Raw genomic sequence first — 25,184 nt, forward strand, 5'->3', positions numbered from 1 at the left:
AGCAGTATCCAGATTGTAAGCCTTTAATAGTTTTTCATTACTGATAATTACTTTCAAAATACAATCAAAAAGAGGCATTATAGCCTTCATCTTACCGTATGGGTTAGAGGCCTTCCATCACCCAATGGCTTTCCAGATAAAGCTTCAAATATGTAGATAACTGAAGAAAAAAAAAATGTTATAGGATTTATTAGTTAAAATTAACAGCTTTTCATAGATTTTCCAAGTGGTCTCACTCATTTGCAGAGTATAGTGTGTGGATACTTATTACCGCATGCTTGATTTATCAGTGACTTTCATATTCTGGTCGAACAAGAATCTTACAATCTTAAAATTTAACTGTCACAGCCTGCTGAGCATACGCATACTCTCATTCCGAAATCTGATTATTCTGCGGGAATTCTCCAACATCAATCACAGCTCAAAGAACTACTTACAGATATTACATCCAGTTCTATCTGATGCAGGTAGATGGCTTTGTACCCTGCATTCTGGATATACATATATATGTTATCAAGGCCATCTGATTTATTTAATCAGTCTTAGCCCACAACTTTGATAAGTATGAAAGCTGAGGAAGTGATACCACTGACTGATACATTTTCCCTGAGGAATTTGCATCAGGCATATAGAAAGCTGTTCTTTAAGCTATTGAGTAAAACATTCTTCAGAAGTATTTTCCAATTTGTTTCAGGCATGATTATTACCTGGACACAAAAACTGGCTTTTTGGTATGTCATACCTTCCTAAACCAACACTTTTACACATCTTTGGAGGTTTGTTAAGAGGTTTTCTTCTTCTTAAATCTCTGTAGGCCAAAGACAATGGAGTGAAAACTGAAATTCTTAATGCAGTGGTCTTTAGCCATATTTTATCTCAGGACAGTTTAGGGTTTGTGGATATCATGATCATTAATTCACAACAAAATATTAACAGTTGGCTTACTCAAAAGAATATCTGACTAAGCCAGGTATGTTTGAATTTTATATTTTATTCTTACCATTTTTACCAAAAAAATCCCTCTGTTCCGCCCTCTCCTCTCTCTCCCTCCAAAAAAAAAAAATATATATATATATATATATATATATATATATATATATATATACACACACACACACACATACACACCTCATCTTTATTTCTGGGATATCCAGTGGAGACTTGTATTTGAATCTTTCCTAAAAAGGAATCTTTTCCTAAAAAGGAAGTTTCTCTGTCTCTCTCTTTGAGTGTTTGCGTGCGTATGTCTGCACGCACACGTTTGTGCACAGCCCCCCCATAATCCTACGTATATCGTCTGTAAACATACACACACATGCAGACAGATGCCTGACTACACTACTCACACTCAGTGAAAGCAGGAACATTATTATGAACATCAAACTTGGTGAAAGCAGCAACATTACTACGAACATCAACTGTGATTCCGCCTTAGCTCAGGGAAATCACGTAAGCGACAGAGCCATGGCAGGGGCTTGCTAACATCTCGCACCCGAGACGGCGGCAGGACACCTGCGGGCACGAAGCACCAGCGGTACCGACACTGCCAAGCCAAAGGATGGCGACGTGAACATGGTAATGTACCGCTGGGGTTCTTTCAGTAGGACACAGGATGTTGGTTTGAGGTCAGTGGTTGTTATACAGGCAGAAGAAAAACCGTAAGAGCAGGTGTTCAGAAAGCACTGGCTGAGTTTGCAGAGGAGGAAGAAAAAAAAAAGACAGCGTTTTGTACAAGTGCTGCTTTTGGCAGCTGGTTAAATATACAAAAGAAAATGAGTTGTTCCTGAGAAGTGGTATTTTTCTCACTTCTCCCTACAAGAAATTTATTTTGATCTTGCTATACAAACTGATTTTACTGCGGCTATAATAGCTACAGAAAGTGAGATTAAGAGGGTTTTAAAGAAAACTATCCTACCTAATTGACAAGTAAAACTCAAGAACTCTTCATTAACTTCTTAATCTACAATATTTACTATGGTATTTCAGTAAAGATTTTTTTTTAATCTGGAAAACTTCAATATCCCTTTACAGTCTTAGAACCTAAAATACATATGTATAAAGTAAAAATACAAACAAGGTTATTCTCTCACTTTAAAACATCCAGAGAAAGAAAATGGCTAATATCTGTCCTTTAACACAAAACTTTATTATCATGGAAAGACTGCTGCTAGGGCTTGCAGTCCTTTCTGAAACTGGGTCCTCCTCCCTCTTCCAGTTTCATTAGAGAACGTGGAAGGACTAAGCACAGAGATACCGGTCTCTGCTCCGGACTACTGAAAGTGAAAGAAGATCCAAGGAGCTATGTTGAAGCATGGCACGTTTTGCTTTTCTCTGTTTTAGAGTATAGGAGCTCGCGGAGCGCTCCCTGCCACCCTGCGTACACTACCTCCAGCATCCACCCGCGCCGTCGGAGCTGCTCCTGCAACGCACCGCATTAGGAAAAGCAGACCTGCCCTCAAAATCGGGGAGGAGGAAAAACGCTCCTGCTAGGGTGAATCTAGAAGAATAAACAGGCCTAGATAAGGCACGGTTTCCCGTGCCAAGAAACTGTTTTCCCATGTGCTGACTTATTATAAGGCTTTCAACACACCACTAGTGGGACTTGTTTCTAAAAAAGCACAAAAAAAGGGGAATGCCAGCCCTTGCCATCAGCCCGATGCAAGCTCCTGTCACCAGCATCCTTTGGAGAGCTTGGTCTGAAGGCACTGCCAGGAACCCTGGCCCCGGAGGTCACAATTTTGATGAAGATCAGCCTGTGCGCAGGACTGGATGACGAGATTTTCAGGACACATATAGGAACAGTGAGGGGACGGAGATGCTCTTCGGTCCTACTCAGAAAAGTGGGCAGGGGGACGGGGGCAAACAGGTGGGTTTATCCTCAAAATCTTAAATACTTGTACATATAGACAACATTTATGGATAAATTATCTATATAATCTCAACTGATATAAAGCACTTCTATTGTTTTTTACCCTAACCGCATTGGGGTCAACAGCACAACAAAATAAAGTCTCTCTTTTATACATATTAAGTAATATCTGAATAAACATACACATACCCAAGCACACACCAGGTAAAAGAAAAAAAAAGCCAGAAATAAAAATGCAGCTTTTCACTTATTTACAAATTTTTGAAATCACTGCTTTCTTCTGAATAACTTATATAATTTTACTAATTAAAATCCCTTTTAATTATTACACAGCTATTTTAGATATTTCTAATGTCTCAGATCTTGAGGATAGGTTTTCTGTAAGTCCATGTCCTTAAAAATTAAATGCACTTCACAATTATATTACTATTCTTAGAAGTAAGTATTCAAAGAGAAATAAATCATTTGTTCTCACACAAAAGATAAGGTTGTACAATAAAAAACCTCTTACATATAAGTTGTATGGAGCAGCAAAAATGCTTTGTAACAAAGAAGTGAGACAAAATCTCCCCTGCTTTTTCTTTTGCTTGGGGAGGGATATGGTAAAGGGTTACTACAGGGTGTTCCCCCCCTCCAATCCTCAAGTAATTTAAGTTGCAGGTTATAGTCTGAGAAAACCACCATGCCATCTTTAATAAAGAGTTAACTCACTGCCTCTAATTAAGCAGAGGAAGAGATTGCTTGTATGGGTTGAATTACTGTCAGTTGGAACAACTGGCAGGAAGTTTCCACTGTTTCATTCCAAGGTAACAACAGCTCCCACGCACATGTGTTTCCACTGGTCATCCTCTTGTTGGCCCTATCACGGTAGGATATAGCTACAGATAACACTGCAGCGCTGTATTGTAATATTTGTGTGGTCTATAAATGACACAGTTCTGACACCAAAAGTCAGAGTGCCACAAGTCTTCCAGCGATGCGCTTCTCCAGCAGACACCTGAAATACTTAAATCGTTGCATGGGCAAACTGCACACGTTCTTCAAGAGATAGGACAAAAGGAGGAGAAAAGCTAACTGAAAATACTCCTGTGCCCCTCATTAACGTAAACTTGGTCATGTTTTATTTTAAAATTACAGCATTTTGGTGCCAAAACAGAAACTGCAGCGTCTTCAGGACCACTACAGAGAGAAAGAACATCAAGGCTTCATGACTATGGTCACAACAGCTCCATATAAAACTTAGGCGTTGTAAAGATACAAAACCCCCAAAACCTTAAAAGAAAGAACATCTGAGAACTAAAATTAATCACAGTTGATGTACTAGAGGCTTCTAAGAGCAGCAGTCAAGCAGAAAAAAAGAAGTTCCTGAGGTACTTCTTTAGAGAATCACATGTAAGAGAGTGAAAACCTACAGGTCAATTATTTTCCGTGTATCTTCACTGGTTTTCCAATGCATTACACATGCAATTGGAAAGTCAGATACCTATCATGCTTTTAACTTTTTTAATCAAAGTTAAGCAAAACTCATAATTTTAAGTCATTTTTAGAATAAGTATAATCTTCAGTTTATATCATAGATAAATGAATCATTATTTCTGCTTCATGCTTTCTTTTCACCATAACCATGCCAAGTATGAAAAACAAACTCGCAAAGATGTTGAAAGCCTCATAATGAATTATTAGCAAACACAAAAGTATTAGAACTGAGAACATACCCTTTCCATCAGCTTTGTCTTTTATTGCTAGAGTATCGTTACTCAGAGATACTGTCTGGGCATTTAAAACGTCTGTTCTCATTCCTGGAAATTTTGGAGAGGAAATTAATCTTCCTTCATAGGAATATAAATAAAGCCCTCCACCATCTGTAAGAAGAAAATGCCTACAAAAACAACAAAAATGCGAATTATTTAACAGTACAGAAAGGAATGATGAGAGTTTCAACAATTTGAAGGTAATTGTCCAATATCCTGCATAACCTGCAATTGTTTTCTAGTTAAATTACATAATTTCTAAACCTTACATTTCAAAGGTGATATTTTGAAAGCTCTGTATGGATGATTTCAATTTTAATGTGAAGGTTATCTTTTTCCGTAGTAAAAAATATTTATTATCTGGAATCACTATGTTTTTCAAGTTACTTCTCTTTTTATAGCTATTACAAGATTTAAGTCTTATAGCTCCTGATAAAGCATATGGCTTGCACACAGTATTCCACACATCACTCCACAAGAGAACTCGGACCATTCAATTTATACTGCGTTTATATATGAGACACAACTTAAATGTTTACAGCTACCTTTGAGATAGTATTATTACCTGTATCTCTTTCTTCAGCATGACTGGATTATAATGTAAAGTAAATAGAAGACACTTATTTTAATTAATTATTTCCATCTATTAAGATGCAGGTCTTCAATAAAAAGGAACACATTTGCAGGAACACATTTTGAACTTTTATAGAGAATATAAATAATGCGTAGCAGAGATTGGTAAGTATAATAACTACAGTTCGTGGGCGCAAACCACGACCATAAGCAAAAAGCCAATTGTGAGGCCCTCAACCATTGCCTACGGTGTTACTGTCACACTGACATCAAATGCTGTGAGCATTGTGCTGCACTATGCTGAAAATAGGGATAATTGTCTAAGAGAATTAAGACTAAAATCAGAACTCAAGATTTTTGACTTCTGCTCCTATTCTTAGTCCTTTAAAAGACCCTCCCTCTACAAAGGCACATGTAAAGGTCTGTGTGACAAGTGATTTTTCAGGACATACAGCTGAAAAATGTCTTACATTGAGAAAAATAGTCAGTTCTCACATAGATAAATATAAATATGTAAGAAAAATGAAACTATTTATTTTTATTTGGTATTGCTGGCAATGTTTTTAATAAAAATTGGAGACCAAATATTATTTCTATAAAATATATTCCACTTTAACAAAGCAATATAAAACATCAAAAAACAGATGTTAGTGTAATGCCAGAAGACCCACTCTCTACCACAAATAAGAGTCTAAACATGTATATGTAATATATGAAAACACTCACTACCGCCACCTTATCACAGACACTACACAGCAAATGGTCTGTCCATTATACCAGCTAGGCCTTCACATGCTGCTTACAAATACCGTAATTCTGTACATTTTAAGAAAGAATCTAATAGTGAGCATTACAATAAGTAAGCTACCTTTCTGCCTGTAGAATTAAACTAACTGTTCCTTCCTTCAGGTCAAAGATAATTGGTGTATTCCAGTTCTTCGTACTGCAAGAGAATTAAGTTCATCATTCATTAAAACTGCCAATCTTCACATATCACTGCAAATACAAAGCTGAACTTGCTAAGTAAAGCATACACATTTTAATCATTTAACATTCCTATAAAGGGAGGTTTTCAAAGGGAAAACAGCATTTACGTAGCCAAATAACATGGGCAATCACGCAGTATGATCCAGTAACACTTCTGCCCTGCCTTTATTTTTTCATCCCTTCACATTATCAGTAGCTGATACAGATATCTGAGTAACCATCAAAATCACATATATGTGAAACAAACACATCTTTAAATATTTCTGAATTGCAGTTCAACTTTTTTACGATGATACAGAGGTAGCATAGAGTCGTCCTCTTGCATACCATATTACAGCCTGGATTATGGTTCAACATTAGTCATCTCACTGAACCGGTAAGTAACATTAGTAATCACGACAGAATATCATGTTCTTCAAACATGATGTGGGATTGAATCAATCCTATTCTATTCCAAAATAACAGCATGCCAGAAGTCCCCTGGATGGAGTCACCTAATGGGAACAAATTCACTGGCATTCAGCCACCATTACTGCTGCCTCTACCTGAAAAGAAAGCCTGAGAAATCTTTGTAGCAAGACGAATAAGCAGCGATGGCAACAGCAAGAAGCTGAAAAAGTTGGAAGAAACAGTGGCAGGAGGAGGGCAACTTTACTCAAATAAATTTTGCTGTATATTAGGCTAGGTTCCAGAGAATATATTAATTAGTTTCAAAAACAAATAGCACATGAATGTCACTGTGCTTCAAATAAAATTTCTGCTGCTATCTTATGACAGTTATCTGAATTCAAAATTTAAAAAAGCTTCATGAATTTGTATTACTTACGAAAACACGTAACACTGAAGAGAAGTGGAAACAACCAAATGCCCATAGTTCAAAGAGGCTTTAATAACCCTGTCACGGAATTCCAACAAATCTACTGCATCATTAACAACATTGCGCACCTAATCAAGAGAAATTTTTGGTTGAATAAAATGACAGTAACTGAAATGTAAACAAACCACTGAAATATTATATTCTTATTATACACACATGCTGATTCTACTATGCCATTAGCAGAAGAACATACCTATGTAGGAACAGACACTTTCAGAGCAATGGTGAAAACTTAAATTCTTAGGTTCTATAAAGTCTGAATAAACACTGAATATGCTTTGGAAGTAATTTTGCATTAAATATTTTTATCTGTTAATTTGCTTTGGGTTTAAACAGCCACCTTGTAAAAATGGTCTGTCTTCCTGAATGGATGTTCTAATTAAAAATCAAAAGCATAATCTCATCTAAGATACTGCAAGAGTCAGTTATTAAAAACAAATGGACTAAAGCCACCACCACAGCAGTAATGCTCAAGGTTGAGAGATGAAAATAAAAATTACTCAAGAGCTGGATGAACAAATAAATAATGCTTAATGGGAATACATCAGGTATAAGCACAATATTACGCATGAGGTTGATAAAATAATCTATGATCAAGAATGTCTGAAAGTTCCCATTTTAACACTCAGTGTTCAGTTGCAGATTATTTAAACACTTGAAATGTAATATTCCAGTGATCCCACCAAAACAACTGAGCTACATTCAAGATTGGGATACAGATATTTCTCTGATGTTAAATATCTCTTGTACATATTTTACTGCTACCACACTGTGGAGTAAGTGAAATTTAGGAGAGCTGGCCTCTGTAAGCAGGCTGTGCCTTTGCCATTTCTGTGAAAATCAGCTCAAATTATTTTTCAGTAAAATCAGGGTTTGTCTGTAATCAGAGATTTCTGAGCCCACAGACTTTGGCAGCTGAAATCTAACAAGAACTCTTATGACAATTTTTTTTTTCTAAAGATGTCACCATTCTGAGCGTGGTAACTTCCCTTTGTTTTCTTCCATTCTGCAACCAACTGCAAAACAAAGACTGAGCTCAATTATTATGAAAGTCTAGAAACCATTTCCATAGATATATGAATTGCTGTGACCTCCACAGTGACAAATCCGCAATTAATTTTGCTGTTGCCACACTCAGTGAAAATCAGCACAGCTAGAAACCTTTGGTGGGCAATGTTTTCCTACATAAATACATACGAATAAAACAAAATGACTATAAAATAATGAAATAAAACATTAATCCTGAATCAGGGTTAGTTATACTTCCTCAGTTGTTTGCATATTCAAACTCCTTGGAGATTACTAACAGAGCCCATCTGTTACGAGTCGATGTCTGGGAATGAAAGAAGAAATATGAATTTTTACCTGCTAATTTGTCTTCTGTGTTCCCAGACACTGACTCATATTATCCCACCCACTGGACTGAGTTGTAATACAGCATTTCTGTTGTTACAACTTTTCCCAATTACATATTAAACATAAAAGAATCAAGACCAAAGAAAATTTAAGTGCCTAATTAGGAATTCAAGAACTTGACTTCAATATTGAAAGTATTGGCCTGGTCTCCAATACTGTATGTGTAATTGGGAAAATTTGTAAGAATGGAAATCTTATATTATCCCACTGTTCACAAAGTGAATGTTATGAGTCAGTGTCTGGGAACACAGAGGACAAATTAGAAGGTAAAAATTCATATTTTTGTATTAATTCCCAGATATTTGGTAACCTACATGTGGATTCAGGCCAAGATTTTCAAACGACGGATCCTAAATGTAAGCTCCAGAAACCACATGTAGGGGCCTGCCTCATTTCTAACAGCGCAGAGACTTGGCAGCTCCCACTCGGGTCAATGCATATTGCTGGCTTTTAAGAGATGGAAGCACCAAGCAGGTACCTGTAAAAGTGCAAGAGAAGCCCTAAGCTTCTGTCATTTTGTTTTTAAGTCTGGGTGTCCTAAAGATAGATATTTAGTTTGACTACAGTTGTTTGAATGCTTTATTTCCCAAGCATTTCATCTCCTAAGTCTTCATTCAAAGAGCCGATTGACAGAAGCAGCTTTACAGTCATGATCAGCAACCAAATTTATGCTGAAATGCATTAAGACAGCAACATTCATCATAGCTTCATTATCAACAGAGATAGAGTAAACCTTACTAAAGCATTAGCCATTACAAACTGCATCAGTGCCACCAACAACTCATGAGTGCAGGTGAGGTTAAAAACAAAACAAAAAACAAACAAAAAAACACTCCTATATGTCGTCTACACTTAGTTATACGTGTGCAGCTTCATCTTTGTTGACAGTTATTGTAATACAATTTAGGTAATATGATTCTTTGGTTTTGACCAATGCATTCATATTGTTTTCTGCAAAAATATTTTAATTATACTTAAAATTCTCGCTCTCTCTCCTAAGAGGCCTCCCACAGCTAATTTCATGTGCTCTTCGATGATCGTTGCTTTATTCTGCAGGACAAGGTACTTCTGAGCTATCTAATTCTAGTCCACCTGCTGGTATAGTTTTATTTACACACATCCCATCTCCTGAACAACTGATAATTATTTACACCATTTTCTCACTCTGACCATTTTATGGTCCTACTATATACACATGAAAAGAAAAATACCCTTATTCATTATTTTAGGATTACAAATTCAAATCGTGTATTAAAAAAAAACTTAGAAAGTTACTAATCAGAATGCACAGCTCTGAACTGTGAAGCTTACCTCCATGGTCCTCCTCTTAATTAATGTTACTTCGAAGTTCTTCCACTCCCAGCGCTGCTCCACAACATGCGCAAAAATGACATGTCCGTTTCCACATGCTCCAGCTAGTTGAGTACCATCGATAGACCAAGCAATATTAAATATACTGCCAGTGTTCGGTTTCTCTAAAGCATAAGACCACTTGCAGAAAAAGAGAAAAGAACACTTAATATTTTATCATACTTTATGGAAAAGATTTATTGTGGAAATGATTTGCTGTAATAAACAGACTTACAGTGATATTCGTAATTTTAAACAGATTTATCAATGCAATAACTTTTTATTATAATTTAAACAAGCAAGCCAAAGAGATCAGGCTTCTTAAGCCAGATTACTTGAAAAGCAGGGATACAAACCCAAAAACTTCAGATAAAACAGCAACCAAAAATGTCACAATGCCTGAAGTACATTAGATAAATGTTATCTAGTCACAGTATATAAAAAATGTACCTAATCATTTATAAATCTAGACAATTACTATATAAAAATTACATGAATGTACTTAGAAAAAACAACAGCATTGGCTACATGGGTACAGTAAGCTATGATAGCGTGATGCAGTCAGTTTATGCTGCAGCAACAGTAGTTCCTAAACACAGTAATAGGAAGGCCTCGGCAAAATCAGTACAGAAAGACCCTCTTGGTGTAGAGTGAATTGCAAAGCCCCTGTGGTGCATCTCTCCTTGCTTCCAACATAAGGGACATAAGGTTGGTGGATGAAGAAAAGACCTGAAAGCAATGCTTTTACAGTGTTTTGATCCTAACTCACAAAGGATCCTAGGTACCTTGCCCACCTTTTTCTAAAGCCTCCGTTACATTATTTTACAGGGGCAGGACATAGTAAAAATTCCCAGTTGCTATGCTTGCAAAAAGCTCAACCAAGCAACCCACCCCGCACCACCAAAGCTCCCCCAAACCTACTGCTCTATTGCAACCAAAGCAGTGACGTCTGGCCTAGCTTTAGAGAGAAACAGGAGCAATAGCTCCAAGTTTCCCGTGCATTTTAGACTAATTCAAAGGTCTGGGGTAAACCTTTGTGTACGTTGAGAACTGCCTAATGCCTCAAAATAGACAACAAATGAGAAAGACTGTCATTTCAAAGACCCACAGAATGTACTCTAATTTAATGTGCTTTAAATAACACATAGCAAAGAACAAAGACAGTTGCTTTTGTCTTCCTTAATAGGGCATAAACCTTAGAAAGTTTAGAAAATGATAACATACAGTATCAATTACTGACAACAATTAGTACTTCTCTTCTCCGTAGGTTATTTTACAAACATGTACACTTGTTTTTGATTCGGCTCCGTTTGAAAAGTCTGAAATAGCTGATACTGCACCCTTCAGAAAATACACTATTTGACCAGCTCTGCCAACCTTCACCTGATGGAATAAATCTTCTGTTGCATTTAATTGATTTTTACTTAAATTTCATTCTTAAGTTAAAAATAGTATAACTAATAGCTGACACTATTATAAGATCTTTTGTTCAAAGTCCCATTCCTCGCAATTCCTCAAGCAGATTAAAAACATAAATTACCTATTCATAGAACATGAATATTCAGCGAAACAGAAGCATATATCTGGATAGAATAGAGCAGCTTTGAACAAGACACAATAAACTCTTCACATAGTTTAGAATACAGAATTAACATCATCTTACAGAAAAGAATAGCCAGAATGTTGTTAATTAAACCAATTTTGAAAAATAGGAGTATGATGCAAAGATACTACACGCTTCTCCATTAAGCGCGAGAAGTAAATATAAGTGATTTCACAGATGTTTTCCAGGGCAAAACATCTTGCTGCCTAGTGTTTTCCAATATATGATGGTACTCTGCTGTCCATGGCTAGCACACAAGCTCCTCAAAGCACGCTACGGATCTTCCACTCAAAAGGTAACCAAACATAGCTGGCTTATTTTACACTACTCTCTGTAAGATCACAGCCTAACCTAGTATGGGCACAAGTCAAAAAACTGTATTTCAGAATCTTGTTATTAAAATAGGTAGTGTACTTGCTTTCCTACACAGCTAGAAATCCGAATAGGAGGCAAAATGGCCTAAATGTGCACTTTCCTGCTAAGTGCATTTTGCAAGGTGGAAAGGCCTGAGGAGTGTGTTTCTGTGGTACGGAGGCCAGCTCTCTAAATAAAAGCCCTTAATGGCTAACATATTTCCTTCATCTTCTACTACTGGCTTACGTCATCAATGTCTATTAAAAACACAGTTATCAGTGTGGTTTGTTGTTTTTTAAATGGAGGCCCAAAATTATTGGAATAGCAGAAAGTTCTGCAAACTGAAGCGATGGCCTGCAACGAAGCTTACAGCGGAAAATGTACCGGGGATGAGTAAATACGCTGCTCTGCCCGAGTAGCCAGCACATCTCAGCCAAGTGCCTCGGGCACTGTTACACAATAGTTCACAAACTGTGGGCTAGCTGCTAAAAGACACTTTTAAACAAAAAATAGAGTCTTATATTGTCTAGCAGCAGCGTATAAGTTGTGTGGTCACGCTTTAGCTCCTTGCCAGCCCTCTGCACGTGGCACATTTCCCGGCACGCAGGGAAGCAGAATAGCATCGGCTCAGGTGCACCGGGGAGGCAGGGGCAGAGCATGCATTTTAATGAAACAACGAACTGTTCCTTATCCCTCCTGTATTTCCATTCTCCCTTCAAGTTCGAACATAAAAGAGAGTAATAGCGTGCTCCGGATTGCGTCCCGCTGGAGAGCCCTTTACCTTCATCACACTGTGAAATAGGAAAGGTGAGAAATCACTGCTGTCACTCGCCAGCCAACCTAAACAGTCATGCACGTTCGGGTAAAAATACAAAAAAAAAGGGTAACTTAAGGAATAACTAATAACTTATTATTGATGGAGTTTTCTTGAATCTGAGAGAGGAAATAAGACACTAATATCTTCACTAACAGGGCAAACAATTGGCTGGAGGTAGCAGAAAGGTAAAACATGAGACTTGCAAGCCGTTTTTGGCTTAGTTATGCTAATGGTAAATAAAGTGAATGGAAATGAGTATATGGAGTACATTTCAATATATGGATGCTGTTTTCAGATAAATCTTTCTTTTCCGATATGTTTTAATCCTATTAATATTGCAAAAAATTTTTATATATAAAAATCCCAAAAATAAAGAACAAGGAAAAAATATTAAAACCAGTATTTTCTATTTTCCTTCTGATCTGTGGCACAAATGTAGTTGGGAGGGAAGCTTACATCTAACTGGTGACAACAGAAAAAGAGATGCATGTAATAACTTTTATTTATTTCTCAACCCAAGTTAAAGGCTGATCTAGTTCTCATTTCCCTTCGAGAGAAATATAAAATACACATATATCCTAAGATTAATTTTGTTCCTTTTCGTTATTTAAATTTTCCCCAGTGAAGAACTTAATTCTTAAATTCCCCCAGCCTTATGTATGAGACTCCTCTAAAGTTTAGCTGGATTGCTCTTAATGCTTTCTTGTAAAAAAAATAGAAGAATTTTCACACCAAGACATTTGTTTTCTATTTCTTGCATCTCAGAAATACAGTTTGCACTAGTCACCCCAAATCTGAGAACAGGTGTTTCCCTGACAACGGATCACAAAATAACCTTTTTCATAGACTATTAGAAAGAAATTAAATGAGTTTTTAAAATGAGAAGCAAATCTCAATCTCAACTATAGCCTCTTCAAAATTGTGCACTACAATACATAAAAATCTCTGAACTATTGAAAAACATTGTATATTTCTTTAAAGATTTATCCAGATATATTTGAAGTCTTCAGAAGAATCAAATCACTAAGAAAAGACATGTGATTGAAGTTAAATGTAGACATTCGATTCTAATGGCTTTCGGATACATGATATTATACCAAAGGAGAAACAGTTGGAAGAAAATACTCACCTAATGTTTCTAACACATTTCATATTCTGATTTCTTTTGCAGTACACACAAAACCCAAGAAATACTCAGCTCTTCACATACTCAAACTCTTCATATGATTTATATTAAATGAAATCACAAAAATTACATTAAAATAAAGGTGTCTGACTTCAACGTTCAGCAGCAAGGAAACACAATGGGATGAAATTCAACCTCCCGGTTGCGGTAATGATTTGCAGAATACCGTGTAAGATCACCTATTGAGTCAAGGCTCTTTTACTGCCTGTGCACAGGAGGGTGAGCGAAAGCCAGATTGTCAGCGCTGGCTGAATTTCCAGTCTCAAGGACTCAGCTTTAAGGCTTTGGTTTCCAGCGCTCTTGGCTCACAGACATGCCATTCACTGCCTATGATTTGCAGTTGGGGAAGGTAATTGCAATTTTTTGGGACAAGTCCATAACCTACTCTTCTGCCTCAACAGAATGAATTCCGCATGAGACACTCCATGGTAATCGGGAGGATAATCTTTAACTTCTGTCTGACATCCATATATGGCGAGTGAGTAAGCTCTGGAGTTGTAGAACAAATGATTGCACCAAGCACATTCAGAGAAAACTCTTAACTGTCCTAAATCTGAGGCATGTTTTTCACAGCTGGCCAGATGTGATCTATCTGAGATCAGTTTGGAGAAGCACTACTTCAAAGCTGGATATTAGGATATTCCCAAACAGACAAAGTCCTTTCTAAGGTCATTTACCTTAGATCAAGAGTCTACCCAGAAGTCAGAATGAGCAATAAAGAAGCATCAAGCCATCCATAAAGAACCAGTTCAAGGAGCCTAAGGAAAATGACTCTAGCATTACTTTTTTATGCATAGCAGACGCATCCTCTCTCAAAGGTAGAGTGTACTTCAACAACTATGTTTTTTAACCAACAGTTTGGTTTTCAGCTAGTTCAAATACTTCGTAAAATATTTCCAGATTAAACCCAAAAATTAAAAAAAAATTATAAGGCAATTATAAAGCTTTACTTCCTGTTTATCTCTGAAAGTTCTCAATATCATTCAGACCAGTCCAATGATTTTGTACTCCCTGAAGACATCTGGTACATTCTTCATGTGTAAGAAATGTTATAATAAATAAAAATCACTTAGCTTTCCATTAGCAAGATAGAAACAATTTTTTTAGAACTGAAATAGCTGTCGTGCATCTCCTAGATACACCGAGTTAAACATTCAGAATATAAATATGACTAATTGTTCCAATATTAGCTGCAGTGCTGCAATACTTTGGTATTACTGTTTGGCTTATCCTTTTCCTGTTTCGTATTTAATTCTGTATTGAATTCAATGAACTATCTCAAGAACAAAAACAGTAGTTATAAAAGTTTCATGATATTAAATAAATATACAAAAGCAGTAACTTTAAGCTTCTCTTTTCTGATTACACAATGTAGTGAAAACGATGAAGCACCACAGTCTTTGAATACTGTCTCATTTCCATAAATGGACACTGAGTAAGCTCTTGAGATGTAGGTCAAATGATTTCTATGAGCAGATTCAGAGAACTCTGTGTCCTAGGAATGAGGACAGTGTTTCACATGTATAGTACTGATAGCTCCAAGACCCAACTACGAAGGATCTAGATAGCTGTGATTTCTAGACCAAATGCCATGAATTAAAAATAATTATCCACAAAATATCTTAGCATAAATACTATGAAAATAATAGTGAAGAAAGAGTGTTTTTTCTTGTATTTTAAGTGATAAAAATGCTTTAAAAACAATACCGATGGCAGCTGTGCAAAGCATGGTTAGTCATCTCTGGCAGGTCTTTGCTCACAAGTACGTGGAATTTCGTACAGGGAAGGCTGACATAAGCTTAACTAAAAGCTGACATTGCTAAGCGTCCCAGTGGTGTCAGAATAGACACAGCCAGCATACCCAACTGCTGACTTGAGTTATAGGACTCTGCCTTTGTTTATGAAAAGAAAACGTGTAATCTCCACTACAATCCTTTCCGATCAGACAGCAAACGGGACTACCAGGGAAACAGGCATTCTCAATGTCCTGACACAAACCCAGACGAGCGTGCTATAACCAGCCTCTGATTCTCGCCTGACACTTAAAGATTCAGGTCCTAGTAATTGAGGAGCTCTATTTTTTAACTGGAAGCCTGGTTTTCCTCATGCCCCACAGGGGCTTTCGCATCAGTGCGGAGGGAAGCGGAGAACCTCAGCGTTTGGTGGAGCACCAACCTTCTGCACTGCAGCACACGAGCAGGTTCACCCTGCAAAACCCGACTCTTGGCAGAACCAGGGAGCTGATTCACAAACGGAGAATTTGGCAGAGGGAAGGAGAAGTGTGACAAATCAGAATTTTGCTTTTTCTAGATGTGAAAGGACTATTAAAAGCTTCTTTGCAAAACTGACAGAGAAAATTACACAAGAAGAGCCCCAAAGACAGTTACATAGAAATGTCACCTACAAAGAAGCTAGGTGGAATCCAGCATCTGAAAATACAGTAGAGCCTTAATGTCCATTAAAGCTGGCAATCAGCTCACACTACTGCTGAGTGATGAACCGACATTTCATTGCAAACTGCTCAGAAGCTTCACTTCAGAAAATGACTATTCAGTTCCCAATGTAACGGCAGGCAAGTCAGATCTTAACAAAATTATAAAAAACTGTTATCCAAAGCAAATCTCTATTCAGTTGTGTTAGAAACACCTAAACAGGCACACAAATACAGAATTAGATCATGGAAATACATAGGTACATATATCTACGTACACACACACATATGTATTTTGCTGGATATATAAAATATAACAATTTCACAATAAGGTTTTCAATTCCAACCACAGGGGAATCCACAAAAGATTCTGTAAGCTGAAGAGATGATATGTACAACTGGAGATAAGGAAATCCAGTGCTACATGTGAATATAGACATGTATTATCTGAAGAGGAAAAACTACCCTTGACACAGACTGTTGAACTACAGAAGCAAAGAGAGTTCCTGTTGCCTTCTTGAACATTTGTTGGACTTCGGTCCAATAATTAACGTGAATTATCAAGAACTGACGAAGTCACTACCTCCAAATGAGGTATGCTGTATATGAGAAGGACAGAATCTTACAGAGGACATCTAAAATTCTCCTAAAATTTAAGCACATTCTCATAATCATTAGATCTAAGGAGAACACAGACCAATGTCTTCTCAATAATTATATAGGACAAACTGTCTCATATAAATGCTTAACCTTAGAAAACGAAACATTGATGTAGTTCTTTAAATAGATTTTTACTTCCATAGATGCTCCACATGTTTTCATTTTCTTCCAGAAGTTGCATTAGCCAATTCTAATAAATTAAAATGTGTCAACTTGGAAAGAATTGGTTACCAACATAATCCAATGGGAAACCTATCTCTAATATTTTTCTTTTATTGAGGAACAAAGAATTCAGAATCATGACTTAAAATAAAGGTAGATGAAATAGAGACTGTAGAAAAAAAACCCTTATTTTTGTAATACTGCCAAATGCGTATCTCTGCAAAACAAGACTAAAACTAAATGTAATGGGATCAAAGCTCATTGCAACTCTATAGAAAACAGATTTGCTGGGGTTTTCACAGTGCTGTAGTTTAAGTTAATTCAGCACTATCAGAATATTATGAAAACGCACACACAATCTACATACAGTTGTTTGAAATCTTGCCATCTTGTTTATATTAGTCCTAGCCTAATGTTAAATTAAAGTTATAATGTTAATTTTATCGCAGTCATACAATTTACTGCCCTGAACGCAAAACATGGCTTTAAAACTAAGCCCTTGAAGTATCATTTTCCAAGATTCTCTGTAAATATCTGCTACCTCATAGTTTTAAAAACTCTTAGATGCTTTGTCTTTTATCAGTAGTTTAAAGAAAAATAAAAAACGAAAGAACAAGCACTGCTATTTAACATATGACCAATCCCAAACTTCAAAATCCTTTAACCAACTTTCATTAAGTCTTTATCTTTTTGAGAAGAAGTGCAAAAGAAGCATGCTACCACCGAGCTCAATATCTTTTAGCTATAGCACCATACTCCCGCTTCTTTTAAATGGAGGGGGAAAAAGTAGCTGTCACGCTTTTTCCCTTATTTTCCATACATACCAGACAATACTTCCCAAGTTTTATTATTTCCCAAATATTTTTTACAAAACTTCTAGCAAAATTAGACACTGCCTGGAATGAGCCTGGAATGTAAATGCAAGGTAAACAGAAGCAGTCAAACACGCAGACTGGCAGTCTAATAAAATGGCCTCAGTTCATTCTGTAATAAAAGAGAAATCCTGCAGAATGTACATAATCATTTAAAAAGATGAACTTACAGGTTGATGCACAGAGAATTGCTTTCATTATAAAACACTTGCTAAACATAGAGGTTAATTTAATATCGTGAAGTAAATCAAAAGGCAAGATTTAGCAGTCAGTCAAGCAGCTATTTATTACAAAACCAGACTGCAGGTGAACATCACCAGAAAAATGTTTAAAAAGAAGTAAGAGCACTATTAATTTGGAAAATAAGAACAGCAACAAAAAAGCAAACCAAACCATCAATCCCCATTAAGGGTAAATAGTTCTTAATGGAAAAAAGTCTGAAAGGCCTCCGCAAAACAAAGGCACAAACACCAGCATTACTAAAATATAAATTTGATGTCCACCCTTGCTAGCTGTTGTTGACAACTAAAAGGATTAATTTGACCACAGTGTTTCACTTTAAGGATTTTTTAAATTATTCCTTAAATTCTCTAAAGAACTGAGGAAGCAACCTGTCTTTGGAGCACTTGCATATGGTCCATTTTCTAAGATGCTGTGTGGGAGTGGAGAGGGAAAGGAGGGAAATTAGTGAATTACAGCCATTCTTACCACCTTCTACTATGTAAATATTTTGACCCAATCAGTAATGTCAAGGGAAGCATGCAGAGCTGCAGGAAATAACTTACATAAATGCACGTTTTAAACATCACCCTCCATACAGATGACTAGATTTCCAAAAGCTGAGAATACCTGGAAGTTTAAAGTCTATTCATCAATACAGCCAGCTTTACTTTTTAATATTCACACTTTAATATTAATCTTAGAGCTCTCTATAAGCTTAATGATCAGCTTAAAGCAGGCAATAAATTCCAACATAAAATATACATTGTTTGGTATTCTGTATGACAGCCATATAGTTTGTTTTAGAAACATAATGCTGTCAAAAGAAAGGATATTTTTAAATGAAGAAATTAAACTGTTCTAAAAGTTACTGTAATATTTGTAGTTTTCTTTTTTAATGTAAAGCTGCTAGAACAAAGTATCAAGGAAGAAAAAAAGAACCAGGAGAAAAGAAGGCACACTAACAGAACTTAATTTAATTATGTCCCCAAACTGAACACACATGCAAGAGAACAGTTAATGATATGTGTATCGCCGGATGGCTCCCGGAGGAGCAATTTGCCAACGCAGCTCCATTACATCAGACATAATGACCAGTAAAAGCCAGGTCTGGTTCTCTTCAAACTCCATCACTCTGGTGGTATGTGAGTCATTCTTCCTTTCCCCTCAATCCGAGCAAAACTAGTTCTTTAGTAACTATTTACAGTTAACGTCAGGAAAGAAATTTTCATGAAATTCATGACTTTTGAAGATTAACCTAATGAATTATCATTGCTAGATGCTAAACAGACAAAAGCATCTGGCACTAGCTACCGTGCATGTTCTGCAAGAGCTGAATAATGAAGCAGGTAAAAGAACCGTTCATTTTATGAAAAAACAAACCTACTTCCATTAAAATTTTAACAAAGTCCACAAGCCCGTACAATATTAAATATAGATTTTAAAATTACCAGTTTTCAGCTAGCAGGAGTTTGAACTGTGCCTAGATTAGATTAAATTACATAATAACTAACAAGGAAAAAAATAGGGCCATGGATGTCAAAAACAAAAGCCAGATGCTACAAAACAGAGGTACATGACAGGAGAAAAAAATCAAATTTTTTAAATCTTCCTTTTCCACTACATCAGTCTTTAATACCAAATTGCTGCTTTTAAGCGTAAGTCTATACTGAGTGCAAAACGCAATTTAAATTGTTGGCCTCACCCACATAAGACCACATTTATTTCAGCTTACGGTTTGCTAATATAGCCTGATGATCCTAGCACTCAGGAAGGAGATGGAAAATGGTTGTGGAAGAAGAGGGCGTCGTTTAAAGTGCTGCTTTAAGAAGAAAATACTAATGGCTAGTCTCATTTTTTAAAACACTGTATGTTACATAACGCAGTTCTATGCAGACGTAATCATACAGGTATAAATTGCTTCATACAAATGTATCTTATTTAATTTCACTGAGCCAAATAAGCTATATGTATATAAACACTTCTATAATGGCATATTCATATAGGCAGATGGAGGGACAAGGGCTAATGTAAGCTACTGTTTTAACTACATTTTAAGTGAAGTTAAATGACATATTAAATGGAGAAAAAATTTTAAAGTATATATTTGACATGAATTTCTTTTTGAGAATAGCATCAGAATAACTAAATCTTAGTTAACTAAGTAGTACCTGATAATATAATTAAACATTAATAAACAAAATCTTGAGACAATAGGATTCATACAGAAATTTAATTGCTGGTGACATGGGACAGTATTATATTAATCTCTCGGTCTTCCCAGTCTAATTAAATTCCCTTGCTCAAATCTTTTTTAAAAATTAAAATCACAATTGGAGAATTTAACCTCTATGGTTTTTGCATTTGTTCCTTTAAAAAAGGACAACTGCTGATTTATTTGTCGTATATAAACACTTTCCACATTTCCAGAGTTCAAAGTTATCTTCAAAATGTAGTTTATTTCTGTTACTACATGATCTTCTTGTACACTCTATCTTTGGCTGTTTTATTATTATTAAACCCCTACATGCAAGTTTAGAAGCTGTCCGTGCTGAAGATAATAGATAGGTACTATGCAGAATTTTTTTTTTTTTTTTAATCTCCCATATGTTCTAACACTGATAATGAAAGTCACAGCGGCTCCAGGTGAAACACCGTGTATCACATTACTTCCAGCAAGCAAAAGCAAACCAGGCTACTTTATAATACTTAAGTGATTATTTAAAGAAAAATTGCCACAATTTATCCCAATATTTATCCCAATAATATTTATTATCCCAATATTTATCCCAATAATATTAGCTGAAATGACAGTAATGGAAAAATATAGATGCTAAATGATGTAACTTAAAAATAATTTTTAAGTAAACTATTTATTTCTCTCAAGAAAACCATCAGCTTCTCTCTATTCAACACAGCAAGACACTTGTCAGAGTGTATTGCATTTTCTGATCATTCATAACTAAGTTAATACATACCTTAAACATTTTATCTGTATTTCTTATTGATGGGTCAAAGACTTAAGTAAAAACATATGATACACCCTCAAGAGAGAAATGCCTGCCTCTCCACCCTGCCCAGAAACAGGAGTTGTGAAGCCATCCGAAAGGCACATGTATGGGAAGCCGCAAGGGGAACCGGAGACACACTCTCACCCTCAATGCCTAACAGTAACCCAAACAGAAGGATGCTGAAGAGAGGAAAAGATGTCCCACTAATAAACTAGCAACTAACCAGTTACCAGTCATCTCAATGTCCCATCCTCTAACAGCTGAGGCACGGCTGCACGATCTTTACGACTGTACGCACAAAGACAATTTATCTACTTTCTTCTGCAGAGAGAAATAATGCATAATTTGAACAAGACAAAGGCGGATAAACCCAACAATAAGATATATCTTATTTTAAAAGAATAATTTGCATGGTGAAAAACATTCAATGATGGAAATTGCAATCTGTCATAACGAACAAGGTTTGCACAGTTTAATTTGAATTTTGTGTCCTGTCTGTTCTGCATGAAATCTGAAGCAGTAAAAGAAAACTTCTCACAGCATATTTGCTCTTGAGTCTTTTACCAAAAAGAGACAGGAAAGATCTTCTTTACTTCAGTATTTTTTATACCTATGGCAATACTAATGGGTATCCTCTTTCTGCACAAGTTGGTATCTCAGGCTCTAACTCTAACCACAGCTTTTCTGAAACTTCCAAGGTGTTCCTAACACACAGGTAATAAAATATCCTTAGCATAAACATTTTTTAAAAGTTACTGTAGAAATCAGAATAAAACAACTTAAAGAAAACCTCAAAATTAGTACTTTCTAAAAGAAAATTGCAAGTGAGTAGTTTTCCTTCAAGATAACCATCGCCAAATTTTACTCATACAGACTATGCTCTAGGAATTTCTCAAAGCAAGCAAGAGGTAAAGGCACCAAACACAGAAAACAGAAGCAATCCATCTTCAAATTTAAGGCCCAGATTACACTTACTTTTGTCAGTGAAGATTACCAAAAACATAACCAGTACAGAAAGTGGAATATGAAGACTCAGAGATTGTAAGTTAACCTGCATGCCTCTTCTCATATAATTTTTAAAAGCTATTCTTCATGAATGTATAAATACTCGAAATGTGTGGCCCCACTTCATGGTAAGGAGCACCAGGTGGTACCATGCGGTACTGAAGATGCCCCAAAGCACCACAGCAAATGCTGAATTGCCAACCTGAGCAAGCGTGCAGAAAACACAACAAAAGAGGTAAATAATGGGACAATAAAACTCCTCAAACTAGTGATGTTTGATGCAGTGCAAGTCTGAACAAAAAGTTGCAGAACCACAGGAAATCCACAGAGACAATCAGGTCAATCTGTGCCCTGGGTTAAGGTACGTAGAATACCAATGAAGGCGGATGAAACTACATTAATTTAATTTTAGTTGGAGACCAAGTGGAAAAAAAACTGGGTCAACAACAGCAAACTTGGAGCAAAGCTGCAAGTCAGAAAAGAAGAAAGAAGAGAGAAACAGAGGTCTCTCTTTTAGGAAGTAGCAGTCACCTATGTTTAAAAAAAAAAAAAAAAAAAAAAAAAAAAAAGCCAGGGACACTTTGTTAATGAACACACAAATGGCCATGTTAGAAAAGCTCAGAGTAAAAAACATCTGTAGCTGGAAACAGTGTCCTGTCTAGCATTAAAAAACAAATGCAAGAATGTTCTCTTAGATCTTCTTTTTACTACTGTTTTATCACTTCTAATGCTTGATAATCACATTTTGTGATCTCCTTATGAGATGTGCTTGCAAACTCTTAGTACTCTTAAGGAAGAAAGCTAAATAATAAATTCACAAGAACTTTCACCCTTATGTTTTGTTCTCCCATGGACACTGTTCTTCTATCTTCTTTTTTATTATTCTTATACCCTCGTGGCTTTTCACGGTTAACAACTGTATTTTATGATTGCCTTATGAGAGGTGTTTGTAAACTCTCAGCATTTTTAATTAAGAAGTTAAAAAAAACCAGAAAATTTTAATGTCCTGAAAGGCAAAATATTATGAAAATTTTTACCCAGCCCAAAACATATTTGTAAGTGCAGCTAAGCAGATCAAGAAGGGAGTATCTTAGATGCACTCAGTAGAAAGATATTGGAAGTCAAGATCAGTTTCTGCCAATAAAAATACTTGCCCATATACTTATATCCCTAGGAATATTTACTGTATTATCAATAAATTTCCACATCTGCTATTTCTCAGAGTTGCTACTTACCCCAGTTTTATCACATAGACGTAAAGTATGAAAAGACCCAATAGCAAATAATTCCCCATCCATAGCCCAGGCAACAGATGTTATAGGATATTCATGGGGCTGTGAGCTGTACAGGATACGCCCATAACTGTCCCAAACCTTAAAAAGAAAGAAATTTTTGAATATATTTTGTGCGTGCCTTTACTTATTCTAGAGGTATCACTTTCCTTCACATTAAGTTACAAAAATACACTTTCCATTTTAAATCATTACATTAAAACACAGGTACCGAGTGTACTTAATAGTTTTATTTATTTTAATACACACTTGTCCAAAGAAATTCTCCACCGAAGATAAATTTAAAATGCAATAACTTTTAGAATTTCAGACCAACAAATGTTCTATAGAATCACATTCACGCTTCTAAGCTATTTTAAAACATTTTTGTATAACTGGAAAACCACACCTAATATTGTAGTTTATCTTTTATTAAAGGCTGTTCACAATCAATATTGGTTTGTTTGATGCAATGGAATTTGCTTTGCTATCACGGCAAATGTTACATTGCTCCGTTTTGAACTAACAACTGAGTTTTGTTTCCTGCACTTTACTGTAAGTCTCTAACAGAACCACAAGGATTATTCTGTTTGCACTTGTTTTCCAACAGTGGAAGACAACTCTGCAAATCTCCAGACCAAAGAGACTTTATAACTGATTGTAACCAACAGAAGACCAGGAAGTTAATTCGCAGAGTAAAGTAATTTGTTTTTAACACTTTGAGAGAAAATTAAAAAAAAAAAACAACCTCTCTTTTGTATGATTGTATCACAGCCATCATACACTCTTAAGAGAAGGACAGAACGAACATATCATACAATTAAAAATAAGTTTGTAATTAAAGGAAGAAAAGCAATATGTGCCTTCTATTTTGGATATACAATATTCCGACCATACAATTTCCTAAGATATTCACTAATATCCCTGTAACAGAAGACAATTACTTTATCTCCACTAATTTTAAAATTTCCTTACTTTTCTCAGTACATATTATAATTTATATTATTGCAAGTATTTATTGTTATATTTCTACACATTTTCCTTTGGGAGTTTGTTTCAACTGCATTTTACTTATTTTTATTTTGGCATATTTTCTCAAGCAAACATTTATAATTTTATGCTACTAGATAAAGTGAGATGTATTTACAAATAATACAGCTTAATATAGCTTGGGGTAGTAAGTTTTTCCTGAAAACTGAAAGACTTCTCCTTTAAATTTTAGTTTATAGTGTTACTAAAATTATAAAACATCAGACTGCCTAAAAATATCCCTTTTGGTAATTTAGTTTCCCCTAAAAAGTTAACAAGTACTCACCTTGTATTTACAATCTTCACCTGCAGACAGAATAAGATCATTGACTGAGTTCCAGTCAATTTTTAAAATAAGTCCATCATGGGCTTTCCACTGAAATGGAAGAAAACAAACTAACTATAGATGCGACAAGTCTGACAAATTTTAATATTTATCATTTAGCTGCATTCACATGCCTCAAACTCGATCAGGGTTTCCAAACATAAAAATGCACAGACGTTATCTCTTCTGCAAAATAACAGATCAAGTACAGTCTAGAATGAGGTAGAACGAAAGCATAACAGTCTACACTGAAAATATATTCCAAGCGATGGCTTCTGTATTGTTGTCCCTTTTCATAACAAAGAGAAATGGAAAGGCTTCTGCATCTTTCTGCCTCTTCTTTTTTTATAAAAAGGGAAATGCTTACTCAAAGGCCTCAAGCTTATCAGTAGGAGAAATGTTCATTTCCTACATTA

The 25,184-nt window shown here is 35.8% G+C and overlaps 1 protein-coding gene across 1 annotated transcript in view; it reads right to left on the reverse strand.

Annotated features, from left to right (window-relative positions):
- IFT80 (intraflagellar transport 80) overlaps nt 1-25,184 on the reverse strand; it is a 62,261-nt gene that overhangs the window by 10,972 nt on the left and 26,105 nt on the right. Inside the window, exons 8-14 of the mRNA XM_064516556.1 lie at nt 24,730-24,819; nt 23,379-23,516; nt 9,785-9,964; nt 7,007-7,125; nt 6,062-6,136; nt 4,585-4,748; nt 96-160 (exon numbers count right to left, since the gene is read on the reverse strand). Coding sequence (XP_064372626.1) covers nt 96-160; nt 4,585-4,748; nt 6,062-6,136; nt 7,007-7,125; nt 9,785-9,964; nt 23,379-23,516; nt 24,730-24,819 — 831 coding nt within the window. The remainder of the gene's footprint in view (nt 1-95; nt 161-4,584; nt 4,749-6,061; nt 6,137-7,006; nt 7,126-9,784; nt 9,965-23,378; nt 23,517-24,729; nt 24,820-25,184) is intronic.

The sequence above is a fragment of the Dromaius novaehollandiae genome, chromosome 9 (assembly GCF_036370855.1).
Source record: "Dromaius novaehollandiae isolate bDroNov1 chromosome 9, bDroNov1.hap1, whole genome shotgun sequence".
Taxonomy (NCBI): domain Eukaryota; kingdom Metazoa; phylum Chordata; class Aves; order Casuariiformes; family Dromaiidae; genus Dromaius; species Dromaius novaehollandiae.